At 43.2% G+C, this 27,003-nt stretch overlaps 1 protein-coding gene across 1 annotated transcript in view; it reads right to left on the reverse strand.

Annotated features, from left to right (window-relative positions):
• The window catches only part of LOC118358032 (transmembrane protein 161B), a 41,398-nt gene extending 17,895 nt beyond the window's left edge, over positions 1–23,503 (reverse strand). Inside the window, exon 1 of the mRNA XM_035735404.2 lies at positions 23,280–23,503. Coding sequence (XP_035591297.1) covers positions 23,280–23,282 — 3 coding nt within the window. The 5' untranslated portion in view covers positions 23,283–23,503. The remainder of the gene's footprint in view (positions 1–23,279) is intronic.
• Between the last annotated feature and the right edge of the window lie 3,500 nt (positions 23,504–27,003).

Here is a 27,003-nt window from a genome sequence, read left to right on the forward strand (position 1 = left end):
CACCCTAATTTTCTAATTCTAGTCCAACCAATTACACCCCCCCCCACCCATGGGTCAGGTCTGTGCTCGGCTCTGCGGCCCATCCCGTGCCACTGCCCTCTTGCATTGAACCTTCGACCTTGCGCGCGTTCAATGGATGCAGCTGGAGAACTGCAAGGCAATCCCACTGTGCGCCACTCGGGAGCCATGACCAATATATTGTCCTGCTAATAACAGGGTTAATAATATATCTGAGAATATCCAGCAGGCTTTTATATAATTCCTAATGAATAATAATCACGGTTTAAAAATAATAATATTTGAGATGATTTTCTTTTCAAATAATGTAAAATTGGTGAGAAAAAGGTGATTCTTGAACATGGGGTTTTTGCTACTAATTTGTAAATTAAGCCAGTTTGTCATTTAGAATGATTTATATCTGTTTTTAGAGGGAGAGAAACCTACAATCATCTCATGGGTCTCCCAGTCAAGGGCGGCACGGCACGGGTATTGAACCAGCATCTGTAGCAATGCAGCTTGCACTGTTATGCAGCGTCTTAGACCGTTGCACCACTGTACAACGTGAACAGTCGGGAGTGGACTACAGTACTACAGTAAGAGCAAACTAATCCTAACAAAATAAAATAAAAACCTTAGTGTAACAGTTTTACTAAGCAATAGTGAAGTCGTGCACAATTAGTTTCTATTTAGGTTTATGTCGCCCATTCACTGTCAGTTAGAGACACAGTAGGACCCAAAAGCATAATCAGTGCTCTCTCCCCCGTGCGTTGGTCTGGAGCAACGAAGCAGTGACGCTGGGTACCGTACTAAACCACAAATTACCTAAATCAAACAGCATAATCTCAACTTTATCAGTTGAGCAACCACTGTACATGCACACTAGACTGTCAAATTGGATTTATTTGCTCTCAAGTGGTTTTTAGTCTGTTTTTTTTGCATATCTTGTTGCTTGCTAGTTAGCTACTCTGTTGACCGTTTGACAAGAACATGTGGTAGCTAACTAGCTTGAGAATGGTTTACAAACAAATTATTGAATGTACACTTCAACTATGACAGACAAAATGAGAAAAAAAATCCAGAAAAAAATCACATTGTAGGATTTTTTATGAATTTATTAGCAAATTATTTTCTCATTTTGTCTGTCATAGTTGAAGTGTACCTATGATGAAAATCACAGGCCTCGTCTTTTCAAGTAGGAGAACTTGCACAATTGGTGGCTGACTAAATACTTGTTTGCCCCACTAAGTATTCAGACCGTTTACTCAGTACTTTGTTGAACCAACTTTGGCAGCGATTACAGCCTTGTATCTTATTGGGTATGATGCTGCAACATATGTATTTGGGCAGTTTCTCCCTTTCTTCACTGCAGATCCTTCGAGCTCTGTCATGTTGGATAGGGAGCGTCGCTGCACAGCTATTTAAGCCTTTCCAGAGAATTCTGAGCTCTGGCTGTGCCACTCAAGGACATTGAGACTTGTTCCGAAGCCACTCCTGCGTTGTCTTGGATGTGTGCTTAGGGTCGTTGTCCTGTTGGAAGGTGAACCTTCGCCCCTGTCTGAGGCCCTGCACACTCTTGAGCAGGTTTCCATCAAGAATCTCTGTACTTTGTTCATCTTTCCCTCAATCCTGACCAGTTACCCAGTCCCTGTCGCTGAAAAACATCTCCACAGCATGATGCTGCCGCCACCATGCTCCACCGTAGGGATCGTGCCAGGTTTCCTCCAGACGTGACACTTGGCATTCAGGCTAAAGAGTTCAATCTTGGTTTCATCAGACCGGGCCTCGATTCTCATGGTCAGACTCCTTCAGGTGCTTTTTGGCAAATTCCAAGCGGGCAGTCATGTGCCATTTAATGAGTTGCTTCCGTCTGACCACTTTACCATAAAGGCCTGATTAGTGGAGTGCTGCAGAAATGGCTGTCCTTCTGGAAGGTTCTCCCATCTCCACAAAGGAACTCTGCCAGAGTGACCATCGGGTTCTTGGTCACCTACCTGACCAAGGCAATTCTCCCCCAATTGTTCAGTTTGGCAAGGCAGCCAGCTCTAGGAAGAGTCTTGGTGGTTCAAAACTCCTTCCAAGAATGATGGAGGCCACTGTGTTCTTAGGGACCTTCAATGCTGCAGAAATGTTTTGGTACACTTCCCCAGATCTGTGCCTTGACACAATCCTGCCTGAGTGCTACGGACAATTCCTTATGCCTCATGACCTGGTTTTTGCTCTGTAATGCACTGTCAATTGTGGGACCTTATATAGGCAGGTATCTGACTTTCGAAATCATGTCCAACCAGTTGAATTTACCACAGGTGGACTCCAATCAATTTGTAGAAACATCAAGGATGATCAATGGAAACAGGGTGCACCTGAGCTCAATTTCCAATCTCATAGCAAAGGGTCTGAACACTAGTAAATTAGGTATTTCTGTTTTAGTTTTATTATTATTATTATTTGTAAACCTTTCTAAAAACCTGTTTTCGCTTTGTCATTATGAGGTATTGTGTGTAGATCGATTACATTACATGTTTACTTCATAAATTTTAGAATAAGGCTGTAAGGTAAAATAGAAAAGAAAATTGGAATATTTGGAATATAAAGAAAATAATATTTGACTACAAGTCCAGTGCTTTCCGGAAGCACTGGTCCAGTATTTTCCACCTTATAAATTAACTAGACTTTTCATTTAAAAGTTTAAATTCGCTTGTCAGAAAAGTCTGTAAAGCCTTCTCCCGCTAGAATAAACAATATGCATCTTCTAGTGATCTATTGACGGAACATGTGCCTTTGTCACAAAGCGAGCGATGACAGGAAACTGTTAGTTTGTCAGTCTGCGGTTTGTCCAGCCTCTGTGTTGTTTTTTTTGCGATGTCGTTGGCTGCATTCACATTTATTTTCACGAATGGAGAGCATGATGCTTCTTCATAGTCTCCTGTGAGTGAATTTACACATCCCATGTAAGTGTTAACGATGAGTTCTAATCCACTACAGACCACGAGGGGTAATAATTAACTAACATCAAGGCGGTGGCCCGTTCCTGTAGGTTCATGCTCTACAACATCATAGGTCTGTAACCAGCCACTGACTCGCTGTTGGCTGGGTGCCTGTGCCATTAAACCCCTACAACTCACACGCCGCAGCCCGTCTGGTGGCTAGTTTTACTGTTCCTCCACTGGATTGACGACCAAGACCACTTGTGTTGACTCCAGGTTTATAAAAGGTGCCAAACTGGCCCTGAATGAAAGGGGCCTCAAAACCGCTGCTCTGGCTCCCCAATGGTGGAACAAACTCCCTCACGGCAGGCAGAGCGGAGTGAAACCCCACCTCTTTAAGGAATACCTAGGATAGATAAATTAACCCCCCTTAAAAGATTTAGATGCACTATTGTAAAGGGTGTTCCACTGGATGTCATTGAATGCACCAATTTGTAGTGTCGTCTGCCTTAAATGTAATGTAATGGTTTCCGGGGCCGGCCGGAATGTCCTTGTCCCATCACGCTCGAGCAACTCCTGTGGCGGGCCGGGAGCATGCACATCGACTTCGGTCACCAGTTGTACAGCGTTTCCTCAGACACATTGGTGTGGCTGGCTTCTGGGTTAAGCGAGCAGTGTCCCAAGAAGGAGTGTGGCTTGACAGTGTCGTGTTTCGGATGACGCATGGCTCTCGACCTTCGCCTCTCCCGAGTCCGTACGGGAGTTGCTGCTATGGCTTGCGAAGAAAATGGTACATTTAAAAAATAAAAAAAAACTGACTGAATAAAGTCAATCTCCAATATCCCTTTGCTATTCATAAATCATATAAATACGTTGTATGTCCATAGTGACAAGTAAACCAAAGATTGTGTGTATTTTCCCAATATTCTAAGCCCATGTCGAGACTTGCCAGTGACCCCTAAAGTGACTCGTCAGTGTAGCAAAAGTAATGGGTTGTTCACGACCGAACGGCTGTTTTACAAAGCTTCTTTTAGGTGAACGGAATCAAATCGGTGAGAGAGACATTTATTTGGCTCCCTAATTTGCATACTAGGCTACTACTGCTTTGTTGCAATTATCTGCAGATAAATTACGAAAACATTTGATGAAGATGTTGAATATAAAAGAAAACAGATTGAGCATTATAAAAGCCAATGTCATGATACTTACAATGCCTTCAGAATGTACACACCCCTTGACTTATTCCACATTTTGTTGTGTTACAGCCTGAATTCAAAAATCAGCCATCTGTATATAATACCCCATAAAGACAGTGAAAACATGTTAGAAATGTGTGCACATTTTGACAGGAAATACAGAAAGACAAATTTACATAAGTATTCACAACCATGAGTTGTTAGAATCAAATTTGGCAGTGATTACAGCGGTTTGTCTTTCTAGATAAGTCTCTAACATGCTGACCAAACCGGACACGCATCTCTGTGCAGTGAACCTTTTTTTGTGAGATACACAAGGCAATTCTAGGTCTTGTGGCATATTTTGGTTAACCTATCCCAAATTCAATGAAATTGCAACCCTCTGCATGAACAGCGCATTCTTCCATCACATGTGCAACTTATTCTCAAGATCTTGTACACTAATGAGATGCTATTGAGCCCAAACTACTACAGTGTCTGAGCCAAGGACTTACATGCTTTATGGTAAGTTTTGATCACAATACTTGGTGGGGTGAATATTTTTATGACATGGATGATTTGTTGTTTACTAGTAAATAGTAGCCTACAGCAAAGTGTGTTTAAATAATTTCTAACTTGTTAACAATTTCTGCTAGTTAGTTTTTGCTACCATGTGGATTTTAGCTTGCGTCTGCTAACTGAGTGTTAATTCACCCGTTTCATACACGTTTCATTTTTAAACAACTCCTTTGTAAGATAAATGTTTTATCTAACTTGTTAACTATTATCTGTACATGGAATTGTGTGTAATATATATATATATATATATTTTTTTTACTAATATATTTCTAATCTTTATAGGAAAATGCCATGGGCACTATCTGATGTGTGAAGACATTTCACTGCAGCCAATGTAGAAGGAAAAGCAGTGTACATTTGTAAACACTGCCAAATCATATGTTGGACCACAGAAGGTATTTGCACTGGTGACAGGCAATGCTGAGAACATGAAGGATGCTTGGTCTAACGTGGAGGAGTCCTACCCATTGGCTGTGCTGCTCATGCATTGAATCTGCTCCTCAAGGACATCATGGCACTGAAAACACTCTTACAAGAGAGCCAAGGAAATGGTTAGGTATTTGAAGGGTCATCAAGTTATAGCAATCTACCTCACTAAGCAAAGTGAGAAGAATAAGAGCACCACATTGAAGCTGCCCAGCAACACTCGTTGGGGTGGTGTCATCATGTTTGACAGTCTCCTGGTGGGGAAGGAGTCTCTCCAAGAAATGGCCATATCACATTCTGCCGATATGGACAGCCACATCAAGATGATCCGGATGATGTATTTTGGGAGAGAGTGGAAAGCAGCCTGAAACCTATAGCAGTAGCCATTGCACGGATTGAAGGAGACAATGCCATCCTGTCTGATGTTCAGACTCTGCTTGCAGATGTAAGAGAATAAATCTGTACTGCCCTTTCCACTTCACTGTTACTCCAAGCAGAGGAAACTGCAGTTCTGAAACACATCAAAAAGCGTGAAGACTTCTACCTGAAGCTCGTACATGTTGGACACCAAGTATGCTGGCAAGGGCATCCTGTCTGGTGCAGATTAACAAGGCCTATGGTGTCATCACTAATGTGTCTCGCCACCTTGGCCTGGATGAGGGCAAGGTTCTTGGCAGTCTGGCAAAGTACACTTCCAAGCAAGGGCTTTGGGTTGGAGGTGCAATATGGCAGCAGTCGTGCAAACATATTTCCTCAGCCACCTGGCGGAAGGAACTTTGGGGATCTTTGGGGAAGGCAACCAAAGCTTTTTGGGAGATGCAATGGATCATTGGGGATCATTCAATATTCCTTTTCTGTGAAATCATCTCATGTGAAAAGTCAACTCATTTAATTGAAGTTCAATTCATAAGTAAATTTTATGACTCATTTTACATTTCCATGTATTTCTATTTTAATAATTTGCAATTGTCTACTTATGATAAGGTAAAAGGTTTATGTTTGTCACCATATGATATGATACATATAGATGTTTGCATTGAATATATGTAAATGGTATTAATTTGCATATAGTTCCATTAAGTCCAAGGAAAGTTTCCACCTACTGAATATTCCCCAAAATGTGCAATCCTAGCAGTAACTAACATTTTATTGATCCATCCTCAGTTCTCTTATCACAGCCATTAAACTCTGTAAATTGTTTAAAAAGTCACCATTACCCACATGGTAAAATCCTTGAGCGGTTTCCTTCCTCTCCGGCAATGAAGTTCAGAAGGACGCCTGAATCTTTGTCGTGACTGAGTGTATTGACACACCATCCAAAGTGTATTTAATACCTTCACCATACTCAAAGGGATACTGAATGTCTGCTTTTTTTTAGTTTTACTCATCCACCAATAGGTGCCCTTTTTTGCAAGGCATTTGAAGAAGAAAAAAATTGGTCTTTGTGGTTGAATTTTCCTGCAATTCTATATTGTTTCTCAACAGGGAATCAATGTTTATGACAGAATCCATGCTCTTGACAGAACACAACCTTTATTCTTAGGTTTTTGCAACAATACATTCAATTGAAAGTCGTTTTTCAGACTAGATTAGTAATCTACCGCACTCCCTCAAAGTCCCACCCACAGTGATTGACAGGTCTGAAACCCTACCAATTCTGTGACTCATAAACATCCTGCCCCCTCCCCTGACAATCACACCCACAGTGAATGATTGACAGGCCAAACAGTTAAAAGGATTATTCCCCCAAATGACAAAACAAAATTAGTTTCCTTACCTTAAGTGTCCAGAGCAGCAGAGCCAATAAAATACATCATTTGAAGAACAAATATCAGTATGGCAATTTATATCTTGCAGCAAAACAGTAACTATGGCTTTAATCTCAAAATAAAATCTGTTTAAAAAGGTCAACTTACTTAGAAAATACCCCCGATCATATAGGCGATGTCCAAAACAACGCAACACACTGAATTCATACATGTTAAGTCATTTTAAAGTTGTCTCTCTACACAATACACAACAAATCTTACAACGCTGGGAGGTAAAGTTGTTAAAGTATTTAATGATTTAGTTGTGTATTTCGGGTGGAAGAGAGGTAAGCAAAATACAGCTTCTTCTTTAATAACTTGCTGGCTGGCTACTTTTTCTAGTTGGCTGGCTACTCCATGTACGCCTACTGACAGAAAACATTGTTAGGAAAGAGAAAGGGTTGTACAACTATTCAACTTAAATGTCTTCCGCATTTAACCCACCCCCCTCTGTTAGTTGGCTGTACCTGCGCCAAAACTATAGCTAGAACTCTTCTTTTTAAATAGTGAGCCAACATGTTTTCAGCACTTTGATTTCCCTGACGGACCAAAACTTGTTTCTCTACAGCAGACATATGTTTGGAAAATCAAATCGTAGTACTGAATCTCAATACATATAGAATCATGAGAATAGCCATATCGCCACCTAAGTAAAGTGATAATATCGTATAGTGAGGTGCGGGACTGTGCTGCCCAGTTGCTCAATGCGCTTGCAATGTCAGGGTTGTGGGTTGGATTCCCATGTGGGACCAGTGTAGGGGGAAAATACATGTATGCACTCTCACTACTGTAAGTCACTCTGGATAGGAGTGTCTGCTAAATTACTAAAATGTACAGTACTGGGCCTAGACTACAGTGTAGCTGTTAATTTAAAGAAAAATAGCCTACTATGTGTGCAATATGTCTCATTAAAACAGTGCAAAGCACTGAAAAATCACTGCAAAGTAAAGAATAGAAGTCTTGTTTACGTTTGATTAGATTACATCAATTTGGGAACTTCTACAGTGACCTTCAACTGAGTTGAGATAGGGACAGTTAAGAGTGGAAAGCTGGTTTAGTTGTCCCTCGATGTCATTTCACCTTCTTGTCCTTCCGACCAAAACACGAGAGTAAAGATAAGCTTTTTTTCCTAAAGACCCTCGGGTATTGTAGGTCATAACCAATGTAAAAAAAGAAAATAGAAATCCGGCACTGAGCAAATTTCAGGTCTGCTGAGAGCAAAACTTGAACATTGTGAAAATTGTGTGCAACTTCCAGCACACATTTACTCAGAACACTGAGGCTGTACACACTTTAAGTTACAGTTTTAACAGAGGCCAAGTAGGCTACTGTGGCTACTTGACCATAATGTAGGCCTACCATAAAAAAATTATGGTGAAAAATGCAACCCATAACATTTTAACATGGAAAAAGCTGTTCTATCATTCAGCCTACAGTAGCAGCAAATATGTTCCAAAATGACCATGAGACTTTTGAAAAAAACAAGGGCTACACATTAACCTGTTCATCCACTTGTCCTTCAGACAAGGTGACTGAAAATGTGTTGTTTGATGCAAGAAACTACTTTACAAAATAAAATTAATTATTATTCCCATACCATTATTACAGAGAATCCAAAATTATGCAAGCCTCTGGCTATTGGCTTCTTAGCTTATTCAAGACAGTCTCAATACAACACTTCCCCTTTAAGACAAACAAAGCTCTTTACCTGACTTTTTTTTAAAAACCTTTATTTAACTAGGCAAGTCAGTTAAGAACAAATTCTTATTTTCAATGATGGCCTAGGAACAGTGGGTTAACTGCCTGAAGTTAAAAGTAAATGGCACATGGTACAAATCTGTCGTTCTGCCCCTGAACAGGCAATTTACCCACTGTGCCTAGTTAAATAAAGGTAAAATAAAAAGTTAATTGATAGTGGCTAATATTGTGTTGATTCAAGCACAGTTCCCACAGTAAAGTGTAGCTTTGATAGTGTTAACTAAAGGGGAAAACTTGGTTGAAGTTCAACCTTGTGCTTCTCTGCAGGGGCTGATATTTAACCTGTGCCCAGCTTAGAGTGAACATTGGTAGTAACCGCTTTTACAGATATATGAAAAGGGAGTCAATGAACATCTCAAAATGCTATATTTTTGTTTTTTCCCTCAACTTTTTCACTCCGGACGCTTTATCTGGACATGGTTCGTCAGGACCTCCAACAGCCAAAGCTAAGTAGTAACATTAACATGATGCCTTCTAGTTGCAGTCGCTGTACTCATAATATACAGGAGAACGATCGCCTTACAGCAAGGATAGCTGTGCTACAAGCCCAGCTTTTTATTCGCAATCGTTAGCCAAGGGTAATTTCAGTGTAGGAAAGGATGAAACAGCATCTGTGCCACCAGTAAATACAGATAGTAGTATAAATCCCCCGGCACAGTCCCCGCAGCCGGACAACTTTCTCACGGTTTCTGGAAGGAAATGCTGTAGGAATGCTCAACCAGTGTCGCTCATTCAGCCGACAGAAACTTTCAACCGGTTTTCCCCATTAAGCAGCGAGTCGGAGTCAGAGGCCGAGCCTTCTCTTGTCTCTACTCCTCCCGTTACGGGGTCTGAGACGCCGAAGCTTCCCACCATTAGCTCTGACAAATTGAAAACTCTAGTCATTGGCAACTCAGTAACAGTATTAGACTTAAAACGAATCATCCAGTGATCATACACTGTTTACCAGGGGGCAGGGCTACCGACATTAAGGCTAATCTGAAGATGGTGCTAGCTAAAGCTAAAACTGGCGAGTGTAGAGAGTATAGAGATATTGTTATCCACGTCGGCACCAACGATGTTAGGATGAAACAGTCAGAGAACACCAAGCGCAACATCGCTTCTGCGTGTAAATCAGCTAGAAAGATGTGTCAGCATCGAGTAATTGTCTCTGGCCCCCTCCCAGTTAGGGGGAGTGATGAGCTCTACAGCAGAGTCTCACAACTCAATCGCTGGTTGAAAATGGTTTTCTGCCCCTCCCAAAAGATAGAATTTGTAGATAATTGGCCCTCTTTCTGGGACTCAACCACAAACAGGACCAATCCTGACCTGCTGAGGAGTGACGGACTCCATCCTAGCTGGAGGGGTGCTCTCATCTTATCTACCAACATAGACAGGGCTCTGACTCCTCTAGCTCCACAATGAAATAGGGTGCACGCCAGTCAGCAGGCTGTTAGCCAGACTGCCAGCATAGTGGAGTCTGCCACTAGCACAGTCAGTGTAGTCAGCTCAGCTTTCCCCATTGAAACCGTATCTGTGCCTCGACCAAGGTTGGGCAAAACTAAACATGGTGGTGTTCGCCTTAGCAATCTCACTAGGATAAAGACCTACTCCATTCCTGTCATTATTGAAAGAGATCATGATACCTCACATCTCAAAATAGGGCTACTTAATGTTAGATCCCTTACTTCAAAGGCAATTATAGTCAATGAACTAATCACTGATCATAATCTTGATGTGATTGGCCTGACTGAAACATGGTTTAAGCCTGATGAATTTACTGTGTAAAATGAGGCCTCACCTCCTGGCTACACTAGTGACCATATCCCCCGTGCATCCCACAAAGGCGGAGGTGTTGCTAACATTTACGATAGCAAATTTCAATTTACAAAAAAAAAAAAAAAAAAAAAAGACGTTTTCATCTTTTGAGCTTCTTGTCATGAAATCTATGCAGCCTACTCAATCACTTTTTATAGCAACTGTTTACAGGCCTCCTGGGCCATATACAGCGTTCCTCATTGAGTTCCCCAAATTCCTATCGGACCTTGTAGTCATAGCAGATAATATTCTAGTCTTTGGTGACTTTAATATTCACATGGAAAAGTCCACAGACCCACTCCAAAAAGGCTTTCGGAGCCATCATCGACTCAGTGGGTTTTGTCCAACATGTCTCTGGACCCACTCACTGTCACAGTCATACTCTGGACCTAGTTTTGTCCCATGGAATAAATGTTGTGGATCTTAATGTTTTTCCTCATAATCCTGGACTATCGGACCACCATTTTTATACGTTTGCAATTGCAACAAATAATCTGCTCAGATCCCAACCAAGGAACATCAAAAGTCGTGCTATAAATTCACAGACAACACAAAGATTTGTTGATGTCCTTCCAGATTCCCTCTGTCTACCCAAGGACGCCAGAGGACAAAAATCAGTTAACCACCTAACTGAGGAACTCAATTTAACTTTGCGCAATACCCTAGATGCAGTGGCTCCTCTAAAAACGAAAAACATTTCTCATAAGAAACTAGCTCCCTGGTACACAGATAAAACCCGAGCTCTGAAGCAAGCTTCCAGAAAATTGGAACGGAAATGGCGCCACACCAAACTGGAAGTCTTCCAACTAGTTTGGAAAGTCAGTACCGAAGAGCCCTTACTGCTGCTCGATCATCCTATTTTCTAACTTCACTGAGGAAAATAAGAACAATCCAAAATTCCTTTTTGATACTGTCGCAAAGCTAACTAAAAAGCAGCATTCCCCAAGAGAGGATGGCTTTCACTTTAGCAGTGATAAATTCATGAACTTCTTTGAGGAAAAGATCATGATTATTAGAAAGCAAAATACGGACTCCTCTTTAAATCTGTGTATTCCTTCAAAGCTCAGTTGTCCTGAGTCTGCACAACTCTGCCAGGACCTAGGATCAAGAGAGACGCTCAAGTGTTTTAGTACTATATCTCTTGACACAATGATGAAAATAATCATGGCATACTGGACCCTATTCCAACTAAACTACTGAAAGAGCCGCTTCCTGTGCTTGGCCCTCCTATGTTGAACATAATAAATGACTCTCTATCCACCGGATGTGTACCAAACTCACTAAAAGTGGCAGTAATAAAGCCTCTTGAAAAAGCCAAACCTTGACCCAGAAAATATAAAAAACTATAGGCCTATATCGAATCTTCCATTCCTCTCCAAATTTTTAGAAAAGGCTGTTGCGCAGCAACTAACTGCCTTCCTGAAGACAAACAATGTATACGAAATGCTTCAGTCTGGTTTTAGACCCCATCATAGCACTGAGACTGCACTTGTGAAGGTGGTAAAATGGCCTTTTAATGGCATCAGACCGAGGCTCTGCATCTGTCCTTGTGCTCCTAGACCTTAGTGCTGCTTTTGATTCCATCGATCACCACATTCTTTTGGAGAGATTGGAAACCCAAATTGGTCTACACGGACGAGTTCTGGCCTGGTTTAGATCTTATCTGTCGGAAAGATATCAGTTTGTCTCTGAATGGTTTATCCTCTGACAAATCAACTGTAAATTTCAGTGTTCCTCAAGGTTCCGTTTTAGGACCACTATTGTTTTCACTATATATTTTACCTCGTGGGGATGTCATTTGAAAATATAAGGTTAACTTTCACTGCTATGCAGATGACACACATGTACATGTACATTTCAATGAAACATGGTGAAGCCCCAAAATTGTCCTCGCTAGAAGGATGTGTTTCAGACACAAGGACGTGGATGGCTGCAAACTTTCTACTTTTAAACTCAGACAAAACAGAGATGCTTGTTCTGGGTCCCAAGAAACAAAGAGATCTTCTGTTGAATCTGACAATTAATCTTAATGGTTGTACAGTCGTCTCAAATAAAACTGTGAAGGACCTCGGCATTACTCTGGACCCTGATCTCTCTTTTGAAGAACATATCAAGACCATTTCAATGACAGCATTTTTCCACCTACGTAACATTGCAAAAATCAGAAACTTTCTGTCCAAAAATGATGCAGAAAAATTAATCCATGCTTTTGTCACTTCTAGGTTAGACTACTGCAATGCTCTACTTTCCAGCTACCCGGATAAAGCACTAAATAAACTTCAGTTAGTGCTAAATACGGCTGCTAGAATCCTGACTAGAACCAAGTGTGCTCTCTCTAATTCTCTCTTTCTCTCTCTCAGAAGACCTAAGCCCTAGGACCATGCCTCAGGACTACCTGACATGACTCCTTGCTGTCCCCAGTCCACCTGGCCGTGCTGCTGCTCCAGTTTCAACTGTTCTGCCTTATTATTATTGGACCATGCTGGTCATTTATGAACATTTGAACATCTTGGCCATATACTGTTATAATCTCCACCCGGCACAGCCAGAAGAGGACTGGCCACCCCACATAGCCTGGTTCCTCTCTAGGTTTCTTCCTAGGTTTTGGCCTTTCTAGGGAGTTTTTCCTAGCCACCGTGCTTCTACACCTGCATTGCTTGCTGTTTGGGGTTTTAGGATGGGTTTCTGTACAGCACTTTGAGATATCAGCTGATGTACGAAGGGCTATATAAATACATTTGATTTGAGTGTGTACGGCCCAGTACATCACCGGGGCCAAGCTTCCTGCTATCCAGGACCTAAATTCCAGGCGGTGTCAGAGGAAGGCCCTAAAAATTGACAAAGACTCCAGCCACCCTAGTCATAGACTGTTCCCTCTGCTATCACGAGGTACCGGAGCACCAAGTCTAGGTCCAAGAGGCTTCTAAACTGATTCTACTCCAAGCCATTAGATTCCTGAACAGCTAATCAGATGCCTACCCAGTCTATTTGCATTGCCTGCCCCCCCCCCCCCGCCACTACTTTCTGTTATTATCTATACGTAGTCACTTTAATAACTCTACCTACATGTACGTAATTACCCCTGACACAAGTGCCCCCGGCACATTGTAACCTGTACCCCCTGTATTACGCCCGCTAGTGTTATTTACTACTGCTCTTTAATTATTTGTTATTCTTATGCCTTACTTTTTTAGAGATTTTCTTAAAACTGCATTGTTGGTTAAGGGCTTGTAAGTAAGCATTTCACTGTAAGGTCTGTTGCATTCAGCACATTTGACAAATACAATTGGAGTTGATTTTAGTCCTTGGAAGATAACAGGTTACGACGGGCTGTTAGGGAAGAAACTGAACAAATCATTATTGAAACAATTTCCTGAGCCACTCATAGAGTTGTAGTGTAGCATGTGTTTTCAGACATGAGTTTGAACCAACTTCGTGCAGGAGACAAACTCAATTACATGAGGGATTATTAGAGAAATAATAGTAGGAAACAATTAGATAAGGCTTATTAGTAAGCAACTTACGAGAGTACACATTAACTCACCGTCAACTAAAGTACACCCGATAAAAAAATGGGTCTCTAAGATAGCCATTTAGGACTGTTAATACTGTGCAATGCAGAATCGATCACACACACTCCCAATGAAAGTCCAATAATTCGTCCACTGTAATTTCCAACAATAGAGTAGGCTACACCGCAGCAAGGTGCACTTCTTCAGTTTGGTCTCCTAAACAAAGCTCTTATCTCGTCCTTGGTACAAAATGGTACCAAGACATTACCCCCACCCTATGATATATATCAAATTGTCATTTAGATAGAACCAATTCTAAAAACAACCAATCTGAGGACAAACTCACGGAGAGGAGAGTGACCCTATAGGTCAACAAAGAGGGAGCATAGAATGATTCCAGATACTGTCACCCTTCTTTCCCCGATGAGAAAAGTAGGGAGTCACTCCCACACCGAAAAGATATGTTTACACATGATGACCCCTTGACCTCTCCCCTCTCTGTGGTCCATGCAACTTAGAACAGATAACTGCCAATGGCCACCACTATAGTACAACAAAATACATTCTTATGAGAAATAACTCATAAGCATATCATGAAAATAACACATCTATGTTACCCAACTAATTCTGATAATTCCACAACACCATTAAATGTTTTTATTGGCACATTTGAGGCACTTGCAAAAACAGCCATCAGTGCAATAATCTTTTTTTGTGACTCTCAGCACCTATTATGCTCATCTGAGAACAAGCAGCACTCAACAGTGGGAAGCTGGTCCTGTGATAGCCAGTTTAGGCTTTAGCACAGGGGATTTCATTTCAACCCTTACGGATCAATACTCTCTTAAACAGGCTGGGTAGAATCATTCATATCGTGCTCTTACTTTACACGCTCAGTGTAGGGTAGTCCAACTTTTACACACCGATGGCTGTTTTTGCAAGTGCCTTTGCAAGCCATATCAGCACATCATGTGGATGCGCGCCCGCACACACGAATGTAGGCCTTTGAATAGCACAAAATCGTAGACACATTTTTGTCATTTGAATAATGATTGAGTCGAGTTATTGTCAAACTGACAAAAACGGTGGGCCATTGTGGTCAACAAAATGCCCTTTCATGTGCCACATTTTAGTCACACGCCACATTTGTATGCCTCATTAACCTATAGTAAACATAAAAATCACTGACTTCTATGTGCAAACATACATAGCCTTGTTCTACCAACATATTCTTCTGCATAACATCCTATTGTCTTCCCAACAGCAGAAATATGACAAACATACAGTACCAGTCAAATGTTGACATACCTAGTCATTCAGGGGTTTTTCTTAGTTTGTTTTTACTATTTTCTTCATTGTATAATAATAGTGAAGACATCAAAACCATGAAATAACATATGGAATCATGTAGTAACCAAATAAAAGTGTTAAACAAATCAAAATATATTTTATATTTGAGATTCTTCAAAGTAGTCACAATTTGCCTTGATGACAGCGTCGCATACTCTTGGTATTCTCTCAAATCCAAATTAAAATCAGTCACATACACATGTTTAGCAGATGTTATTACGGGTGTAACGAGATGCTTGTGTTTCTAACTCCAACAGTGCAGTATTATCGAACAAGTAATATCAATAATGTTACAACAACAACACACAAATCTAAAGTAATGAATGGAATTAAGAATATGTAAATATTTGGACAAGCAATGTCGGAGTTGCAAAGACAAATACAGTAGAATAGAATACAGTACATACAGTGAGGGGGGAAAAGTATTTGATCCCTTGCTGATTTTGTACATTTGCCCACTGACAAAGAAATGATCAGTCTATAAATTGTAATGGTAGGTTTATTTGAACAGTGAGAGACAGAATAACAAAAACAAAAACACACGTCAAAAATGTTGTAAATTGATTTGTATTTTAAATGGGGGAAATAAGTACTTGACCCCCTCTCAAATCAGAAATATTTCTGGCTCCCAGGTGTCTTTTATAAAGGCAACGAGCTGAGATTAGGAGCACGCTCTTAAAGGGAGTGCTCCTAATCTCAGTTTGTTACCTATATAAAAAAGACAACTGTTCACAGAGGCAATCAATCAGATTCCAAACTCTCCACCATTGCCAAGACCAAAGAGCTCTCCAAGGATGTCAGGGAGAAGATTGTAGACCTACACAAGGCTGGAATGGGCTACAAGACCATCGCCAAGCAGCTTGGTGAGAAGGTGACAACAGTTGGTGCGATTATTCACAAATGTAAGAAACACAAAAGAACTGCCAATCTCCCTCGGCCTGGGGCTCCATGCACGATCTCACCTCGCGGAGTTGCAATGATCATGAGAACGGTGAGGAATCAGCCCAGAACTACACGGGAGGACCTTGCCAATGATCCCAAGGCAGCTGGGACCATAGTCACTAAGAAAATAATTGGTAACACACTACGCCGTGAAGGACTGAAATCCTGCAGCACCCGCAAGGTCCCCCTGCTCAAGAAAGCACATATACATGCCCGTCTGGAGTTTGCCAATGAACATCTGAATGATTCAAAGGACAACTGGGTGAAAGTGTTGTGGTCAGATGAGACCAAAATGGAGCTCTTTGGCATCAACTCGCCGTGTTTGGAGGAGGAGGAATGCTGCCTATGACCCCAAGAACACCATCCACACCGTCAAACATGGAGGTGGAAACATTATGCTTTGTGGGTGTTTTTCTGCTAAGACAACAGGACAACTTCACCGCATCAAAGGGACGATGGACGGGGCCATGTACCATCAAATCTTGGGTGAGAACCTCCATCCCTCAGCCAGGGCATTGAAACTGGGTCATGGATGGGTATTCCAGCATGACAATGACCCAAAACACATAGCCAAGGCAACAAAGAAGTGACTCAAGAAGAAGCACATTAAGGTCATGGAGCGGCCTAACCAGTCTCCAGACCTTAATCCCATAGAACATCTGTGTAGGGAGCTGAAGGTTCGAGTTGCCAAACGTCAGCCTCGAAACGTTAACGGCTTGGAGAAGATCTGCAAAGAGGAGTGGGACAAAATCCCTCCTGAGATGTGTGCAAACCTGGTGGCCAACTACAAGAACAATCTGACCTCTGATTGCCAACAAGGGTTTTGCCACCGAGTACTATGTCATGTTTTGCAGAGGGGTCAAATACTTATTTCACTCATTAAAATACTCATCAAATCATCAAATCAATAACATTTTTGACATGCGTTTTTCTGGAATTTTTGTTGTTATTCTGTCTCTCACTGTTCAAATAAACCTAACATTAAAATTATAGACTGATAATTTCTTTGTCAGTGGGCAAACATACAAAATCAGCAGGGGATCAAATACTTTTCTCCCCTCACTGTACATATGAGATGAGCAATGCAAAGTATGTAAACATTAACGTGGCCAGTGATTTCAAGTCTATGCATATAGGGCAACAGCCTCTAAGGTGCTAGTGATGGCTGTTTAGCAGTCTGATGGCCTTGAGATAGAAGCTGTTTCTCAGTCTCTGTCCCAGCATTGATGCACCTGTACTGACCTCGCCTTCTGGATGATAGCGGGGTAAACAGGCAGTGGCTCGGTTGGTTGTTGTCCTTGATGATCTTTTTGGCCTTCCTGTGACATTGGGTGCTTTAGGCATCCTGGAGGGCAGGTAGTTTGCCCAGTTGAGATGTTGGGCAGACCGCTCCACCCTCTGGAAAGCCCTGCAGTTGTAGGCAGTGCAGTTTCCGTACCAGGCAGTGATACAGCCCGACAGGATGCGCTCAATTGTGCATCTTTAAAACGTTTGAGGGTTTTAGGTGCCAAGCCAAATTTCTTCAGCCTCCTGGAGGTTGAATAAGCACTGTTGCGCCTTCTTCACGACGCGGTCTGTGTGGGTGGACCATTTCAGTTTGTCAGTGATGTGTACACTGAGGAACTTTCCACCTTCTCCACTGCGGTTCAGGTGATGTGGATAGGGAGGTGCTCCCTCTGCTGTTTCCTTAAGTCCACGATCATTTCTTTTGTTTTGTTGACATTGAGTGAGAGGTAATTTTCCTGGCACCACACTCCTAGGGCCCTCACCTCCTCCCTATAGGCTGTCGCATCATTGTTGGCAATCAGGCATACTACTGTTGTGTCTTATGCAAACTTCATTGAGTTGGAGGTGTGCGTGGTGAGGTAGTCACATGGAAGGTATTTCAATTAACAGGTGTGCCTTGTTAAAATTGAATTTGTGGAATTTCTTTCCGTAATGCATTTGAGCGAATCAGTTGTGTTTTGACACGGTAGGGGTGGTATATAGAAGATAGCCCTATTTGGAAAAAGACCATGGCCATAATGTGGCAAGAACAGCTCAAATAAGCAAAGAGAATTGACAGTCCATCATTACCTTAAGACAGGAAGGTCAGTCAATCCGTAAAAAAATGTCTACAAGTGCAGTCGCAAAAACCATTGAGCGCTATGATGAGGAGGAAGACCCAGAGTTACCTCTGCTTCGTTAGCGTTAACTGCACCTCAGATTGCAGTCCAAATAAATGCTTCCGAGTTCAAGTAACAGACACATCTCAACATCAACTGTTCAGGGGAGACTGCGTGAATCAGGCTTTCATGGTCAAATTGCTGTAAAGAAACCACCACTAAAGGACACCAGTAAGAAGAGACTTGCTGGGGCCAAGAAACATGAGCAATGGACATAAGACCGGTGGAAATTTGTCCTTTGGTCTGATGAGTCCACATTTGAGATGTTTGGTTCCAACCACCGTATCTTTTTTAGACGCAGAGTAGGTGGATGGATGATATCCGCATCTGTGGTTCCCATGGTAAAACATGGAAGAGGAGGTGTGATGGTGCTTTGCTGGTGACAGACTCAGTTATTTATTTAGAATTCAAGGCACACTTAACCAGCATGGCAAACACAGCATTCTGCAGCGATTAGCCATTCCATCTGTATTGATCTTAGTGGGACAATCATTTGTTTTTCAACAGAACAATGACCCAACAAACCTCCAGGCTATGTAAGGGCTATTTGACCAAGCAGGAGAGTGATGGAGTACTGAATCAGCTGACCTGGCCTCCACAATCATCTGCCCTCAACCCAATTGAGATGGTTTGGGATGAGTTGGACCACAGAGTGAAGAGAAAGTAGCCAACAAGTGCTCAGCATATGTGGGAACTCCAAGACTGTTGGAAAAGCATTCCAGTTGGTTGAGAGAACGCCAAGAGCGTGCAAAGCTGTCATCAACACGAAGGGTGGCTACTTTGAAGAATCTCAAATATTTCCTACATTTGTATTTGTTTAACAGTTTTTTGGTTACTGCATGATTCCATAAAGTTTTATTTAAAAGTTTATATCTTCACTATTATTCTACAATGTAGAAAATAATTTGTTTCTTAAAATAATAACTTGAATGAGTAGGTGTCTCCAAACTTTTGACTGCTACTGTAAATAAAAGTACTATGGGTTTCACCTCCATCACTCGGTGGCATCATTGCCATTGTTATCAACATTCTACAGACCCCGCAGCCACATTGGTGCCCAAAGTAGAACAGGGGCTCATTACTTTGAAGAGCTAATGACTTCCAGTGATGTGGTCAAGTCACTAAACCTTTCGTCCGAATCGAGTCCCAAGTCCCCTGTGCTCGAGTCCAAGTCCGAGTCAACAATGGTCAAGTCACGAGTCGTGTCACAAGTCCCTTTGGCTGAAGTCCGAGTTCTAGTGCTCGAGTCCTGGTCCAAGTGCTCAAGTCTAAGTCACTAGGTCTACATTCATTTTATTAAGTTAAGTCCCTTTTCCATTTAGACACTGTTGCGATCCCTTTCCCTTCTTATGTGGCACCAAATGGTTGCATAAAGGCTAACGATGATGTTACCAGGGCCACGTTCCGTTGTAAAATTATCTTGAACTTGGCAGATAGACATTCCATGAATAGAGGTGATGTTATTCCTTATTCAAAAATGTCAGATACACGTTTGTTCTACATAGCATGTTTCGATCTGAACGTTCCAAAATGTTGCGTCCTACTGAAAACGCCCTAGGTTGTCATCTATAGCTAGCCAATGAGGTATCATGACTGAACAAGGTGTAGCCTAAGCAAATGGTTAACGGTCCGCAAGTCCCCTAGTTTTAGAACAGCCCCGCCGCCAATTCATTTGAAAAAGAAACGTAGTGGAAAAAGACGTTGGGCCGTTATTATGGATCATATCGTTTGAACGGCAAGGGCTAGAACCAAGATGTTTTCTCTGATGAAAATAAGGAGACTTGGCTGCATGGGCTACAGAACCTGGCTTTGAAATGCAGTGGGGAAACAGACAGCCTACTTTTCTCTACTGAAGGGAGAGAAAACATAGCTAAACTGTTGTTTTACTATGAAGCTCAATGCTGCTCGTTTTTAATTTCGTAAAGCAACTGGTGCTTCTTAACCAAGCAAAGGGTAGCTAACTAGAAGGCTGGTGGTGACTGAACAGCTACTGGGAAGCAAGAGTCGCCTGCGATATGTATATAATCAGAGCCGGAGCGGAGACTGTCTGCCCACACTCAACGCTTGCGCATCTATGCAGCTAATATTGATTGTACTTATCACTGAAAAGCTCTCAATCTCTATCAAAAACTATTTTCCAGTCCATTTAGTAGTCAGATTTTAGTTAAAGAATTGTGTCTAGTCTCATGTTAGAAAAATAAATGTTGGTTTTATTTTTTCCTGGGTCCATTTGGTCAGCGATAGTCTGGTCAATTACCATGGAAAGATTGGTGTTAACAAATATTTTAGTCACTATTTCTGTTGGCAAAATTAACACGGGCTCAGAATACATCGAGAATCCTTGGACAACTGAGACTGCCTTTTCCATCAGCTGGGAGACTGCTACCATGAGAGAAAATGAGGTCTTCATGTGGGGGAAGAAATGTGAGTGAAAGGGTGAATTTCAGTGTTTCTACTGTGCATTTTTATGGCTAATTTTACCTCACTTTCCCCTCTAAGAGTACTCTACTGCAGAATATGCTGATGTAGCACCTTGGTGAGTCTCTGTGAGCAGAAAATAAGATAAATTAAGTGTTTCAAGTTCACTGGTTTCCTGATTCTGACCTGACTACTGACTATTACTGGATTTGAGAGAGGGAAGGGAGATGTGGGTAGAGAATGCGGAAGAGAAGATGGAGGGAATAGATGTGTGTGAGGGGGTTGACTGGAATTTGGGAGACCCTAGGCAGGCATCACACAGTGCAGCATGCACTCTTAAAGCCAAAGTCAATACCTCCACTAGAGTCACAGAGGGGGGGAGTAGGACCCATAATGTTGCAATTTACTCTTCATCTGACATCTTTAGAAATGTGACCTCTGGTATCTGACAGTAACAGGCAGGATGGAATTTCTCAGACTCTTGGATGTACAGGGTATATAGGTCAAACACACACTAACACACAGTTGGGTCGGTCTTGAACATTCTCCATAGGGTCCTCTAGGACTCCCAAGCCTGGGGAAATTGAACATCAGCATGGGCTCTCTTATCTTCCCCAGTCCCCACGACCCCATGCACACAGGGGCCAATTGAAGGCCGGGGGGGGCACAGGGGAGATAACAAACACCTCAGAGCTCAATCGCCCCCAACAGGCGGCCTGCCATCTTGCCCCTGAAACCAACTGGAGACCAGAGAGGGGAGCCCATCTCCACTGCCCCCTGGTTAAGCTGACAGTTGGTGAAAAGCTTCAAGGTTTCCCTGCCTGGAAATGGTACTCACTACTAGCAATATGGATTCACAGAGAAAACATACGAGAATATCAAAGTCAGTCAAATAATTCTGTGTAGACCAATATCACTTGTGAATAATAGACAATAATGGTGTGCTACACACGCACTGATTGATTATTGTTCAGCTATTATCCATATCTACTATTGAGCAGCCATAGTGCACCCCGTTAAAAAAAGCTTACTACAGCCACCTTACCTGTGAATCGTGGGCCAATTGCATGAGAGCTGCAAGTACAGGTAAGGCAAATCAGTGACTTTCTGACTGTGTGTTGCACTGACCATCACACATGACAATGTAGCTTAATAGTTTATCTAACATGTCCAATCTGAATAGCCCAGGCATCATAAGGCATAAATGCCATTAAAAAAAAGGTATCTCCATGATGTTATAAATGTGTTATAAACTGCTTATAATTGGCATATCAAAGACCACCCTCAGTGGGTGAGTGCATCCTTAAAACAACGAAGTATCCTAAATCTCACACCTGTGCTTCCATTATTCACAAATGAACCATGAGTGCTTTCAAGTCCCTTTTCTAAATTGCAATGAATTCCAGCACTATCTGAAAAAGATAAGGCGCGTAGGTTATACCAAACTACTAAATTAAGAATTATCCTTCTCCTATAGTTTAGGAGACCTAAATATAGATAACACACAATTCACCTAAACATAAATGGACATCAATTGTAAATCTACATTTAGATCAGAGATGGTAGGCCAATCTTCCCCATTCAGAATATTTTAAATTGTAGTGTTTGGTTTTTGGTAGTACATTTACATTTCCGAACATGCCAAGGGATTCTACGGAATCTGATATTACTTTTATGTTACATCGTTTGTACATTCGGTGCCATACAACGTATAAATCAAATCAAACTTGAGAAGCTTAACGTTATTCTTTACAGGTTGCCCTGAGGATTTAGCAAGCATTACCAGTGCCATAATATCATAAGAGACAAAAGTACGAGGGAAATACAGTGTATGGCTGATAAAATGCAATATCACAACATGGCACGGTAGAAAATAACCCACAAGCATACCGCCTCGCGGAGGGCATTCTGAGGTCAAAACGAGTGTTCTATATAGAGGTGAGAAACACCTTTCCCTACCTGCACATTCTCAATGATTGACATAATCAAAGTGAACATGGCAAGCTAGTAAGGGTCTAGCTGTTTGTTGAGCATCACGAGCGCCAAGTTCTCCAGCAATCTAAGTAGTTGTCAGAATAAGATAAAAACATTTGCTATCGAGTAATAGTAACTAATTGGAGTTCACTGCACAGGTGTCTGAGGTTCGATAGCTACCTGCCGTTAGCTAGCTAGCTTGCTAACCTAACGTCAGCTATCTAGATATCGTCAGGTCGCTAGCGCAGGAACCGAATGCATGACTTGGAACTAAACATGCAATATTACATCTGGTTGTGAAACTTTAGTATGTATTAGACAGTTCTGCATTGAGAGCTAGTGCTGCAGCAGATGTGTAATATTATCCAGCTAGTTAGCTGGTTGCTCTCTGATATCAAGCTAACGGCTAACTGGTGTTAATGGTAAGCTTGCCGTGGCATAGAATACTCACCATGTTGATGCAGTTGTGCTGAAATGGACTTAACGCCGACAACTGTCACACTAAGCTCCCCGAGTCGGAAATCGAGCGGCGCGGAGCACATAAGCCTTTCTGAAGTTGGTGATATTTAAGATTAATTAATTTATAAATCAAACTGCTGCAATTATATTTCAATGACCAATTCATTCAAGCTCGGTTCCCAAATGTTTTCAACTGCAGTAGAGGTCACGCTAAGACTCTGGGTATATAGGCGTCTCTGAATATGCCTGTTTACAGTGTGACTTATGGGGGCGTTACTTTCTTTTAAACAAAAGCCTGGCGTATTGCATTTGATACGGATATCTTTAATGTAAACCCATATTTACGGACAATGAAATATGGCATACTTTCTATTGTAATATGTGGATTTTATTTAGGCAGTTTAGAACACAATAAATGTACCTAAGGACCCCTAGAACGGCTGAAGGTACACGTGACTTTTATTTTCACCAGTCTGTCAATGGATGAGAAACCCAGCAAGATCTGAATGTTAAAACTAAAGAAGAATGTGCAGTGTTTTAGAAATGTTTTATTTGGCAGGTGAATATTTTCTAGTATTTGCCTATTGCGAATTTGAAATAGCCTCATGCGCTACAGTGGGTTGTACTACTTTAGTGAAGCCTATGGCCTAATTTGACGTGATGCACCATTTCAATAAAAAAGGAAGAAAATAAAACATAAATGATTCTGTAGTAAGTGCAGTGGCGACCCGTCATTCTGTTATGTGACGCCAAAATAACAACATGCAAAAATAAAATTGAAAATACACCTGTTTAGCTAAACATAAATAATGTTGTGGTTTTTTTTTGCATGTTTTGCATGTTATTGTAATTAAAACAGGCATGGAGCAGGTCTCGAATCCTCGACCTTCTAGCCCAAGGTAAACCCGGGGTCGCTACACTACTCCCTCCTTTCAAAGAGTGCATCCTCGCGCTAGCTTGCAACTCTACGTCTTACATGAACGCGCTCACTGGCCAAGCACACGCACTATCGTGGATGAAAGTTACGATCACTTCTGACACCAATGCAATGACCTGACTAGATCATAAAGGAACAATTGTTCAGAGGATTGAGTTTACGAATTGAAGGTTTATTAACCCAACTTTACACAGGCTACTGTTTGGCAATAGCCCATGCCAAATAAATGAAAGATACCCCACAAGACAACCGTGACCGTCGTTTGTGAAGGCCAGACGTAAGAGAAAGAACAATGGCTAAACCTGGTCTTAACTTCCAATCCTCCATTCCCCTGCCCAACCCCCCTCCACGCCACTCCGCCAACCACCAGGATGCCCTGCATCAGAACATTCCAGGCATTCCCGTGATTGGCAGATAGCAGGTTGTTTGGCATGTCGAACCCTGCGAACACTGGTAAGCACAACTCAACCCACTAATAGCCGAACACATAACACCACTCTCTGTGCAGGTCGCTACACAGCCCCCCCGACCACAAAGTCCCTCATCCCCGGGGGAACAAACAAAGTCTCTGAAGCGACCCGGAGGTCTCCTTTGCCTGTGTGGCCATGATGGTCACGGAGTGTCCAGATGTGAAACAGGGGGCTCCATCCGTGGCAGGGGGCTTCCCCTCTGGGACCCAGGGGATGAAGGAAGGGATATGGGTGACAAGGAAGTGGGAACGGGGAATACAGTCCGTGGCTCCGGGGAACCACGTGGTGACACAGGGAGGGAGACAGGGGGAGTGGGCTGTCTGGAACCTTGTCAGCGGCACCTGGGGGTGGGTGCCTGGAGAATATCATTGCCAGAGTGGGGAATTTTGGGGGGCCCTGGGGTTTGGGGAGCAGAGGCCCCTCTGTATGGGGCTAACCTGTCCGGTGCAGTGCCACCTTTCTCCCCCTGGGAGGAAGCTGCACCCGATAAACAACCCTCTCCAGGACGCTGCAGGGTCCCACCCAGTGACTGTCCAAATTGGGGCATCTGCCTTTTTTCCTTAGGGGGCTGTAGACCCAGACCAGCTCCCCAGACACAAAGTGCCTTCCCCGGGTGTGCACGTCATAGTTCCTATTCTGCCTCACACCTGCATTCACCAGCTGCTCTCTGGTGAAGGTGTGGGCTGTCTCCAGGCGGTACTGGAGTCTCCGGGCATACTCCGGCCACGGGGGAACATGAGGGCTATCCAGGGGCCGACCAAACGGCATCTCCACATGGGTGCGGATCTCTCTCCCCAGCATGAGGAGGGCAGGCGTGCAGGAAGTGGAGTCTTGGACAGCGAAGCGGCATGCCATGAGGACCATAGACAGGTGCTTGTCCCAGTCACGCTGGTGTTTGGAAGAGACGATGGCCAGCTGCTGTCCAAGCATTTTGTTGAAGCGCTACACATGGCCATCACTTTGAGGATGGAGAGGAGTATCTTGTGCATACCCAGCCTGGGTCTTGTGCATACCCAGCCTCTCACACATGGTGGCGAACACACAGGACTCAAATTTTCTGCCTTGGTCGCTGTGGATGGACTCTGCAGCTCCAAACCTGCTGAACATCCCCGCTGCCAGGCAGAGCATAGGCCTCGGGCCATTTTGTGAAATAGTCCATGGCCGTGAGCACCCAGCGGTTTCCACTGTCTGTGGTGGGGAACGGCCCAACTACATCCACTCCCACCCTCTCCATGGGAGCCCCAACTGGGAACTGTTGGAGCTGAGCATGAAAACGGCCTGGGGGTCCCGTTCTCGCTGTGCAGTTGTCACAGCGGTGGCAAAATTCCTCCATATCCCTCTTGTGCTGCCCCCAGTAAAAGCCCTGACGGAGGCAGCGCAGTGTCCAGTCCCCACCACCCCAATGAGTACTCTGGAACGCAGCCTCCCGCAATGCTTTTGGGACCACCACCTGCCACCTCTCCTCTGCCATCAGCCAGCCGCAGTCTCTCAAACTTTAACCACAACCCTTTGGTCGTGAGTGAGAGCGCTATCACCTCTTCCCATGGTGGCCTCACCTGCGCTTCTACCCACTGTAGCACTGGCTGTAGGTCTGTGTCCCGTCTCTGCTGCTGCCCCCATTCAGTCACATCGACAGTCTGCAGCTCACAACAGACAGGCCTGTTCGCCCGACACACGGTGGCACAGACCCCTCCTCTGCATACAGCTCTCTCTCCCGTCCCTCTCTCCGCTCACAGTGGAGGCAGCCATCTGCAGAACTGGGCCGATGGGACATGGCGTCGGAGTTGGAGTTGCGTGCCCCTGCCCTGTGCACCACTATGAAGTCATACCGCTGAAGCTCCTCCAACCAGCGTGACACCTGCCCCTCTACCTCTCTGAAAGACATGGGCCACTGGAGAGCAGAGTGTTCAGTCCTTACAGTAAAGGGCAGGCCACCCAGGTAGTACCTGAAGTGTTTGACGGAAGCCACAACAGCCAAGAGCTCCCGCCGGGTGACACAGTAGCCTCGCTTATGTTTGTCAAATGTTTTGTTGAACTACGCCTTCACTCTCTCCCCCTCTGGCCCCACCTGGGCCAGCACCCCACCCATGCCCACATTGTTTGTGTCTGTGTCCAGGTTAAAAGGCAAGGTGAGGTCAGAGGGGGCGAGCACGGGGGCCATGAAGGCCATGAGTCTTTAACTGTTGTGGTAAAGTGTTGCTTGGGTTGAGTGAATGTGACATTAGGGTGAATTCCGGCCATCCCTGGAAGCTCAGTGTGCCCCCATTAGGTCTAACTGGCAGCCTGTGCTCCTAAGAAAGTCCAACCCC

The sequence above is a fragment of the Oncorhynchus keta genome, chromosome 25 (assembly GCF_023373465.1).
Source record: "Oncorhynchus keta strain PuntledgeMale-10-30-2019 chromosome 25, Oket_V2, whole genome shotgun sequence".
Lineage (NCBI taxonomy): Eukaryota > Metazoa > Chordata > Actinopteri > Salmoniformes > Salmonidae > Oncorhynchus > Oncorhynchus keta.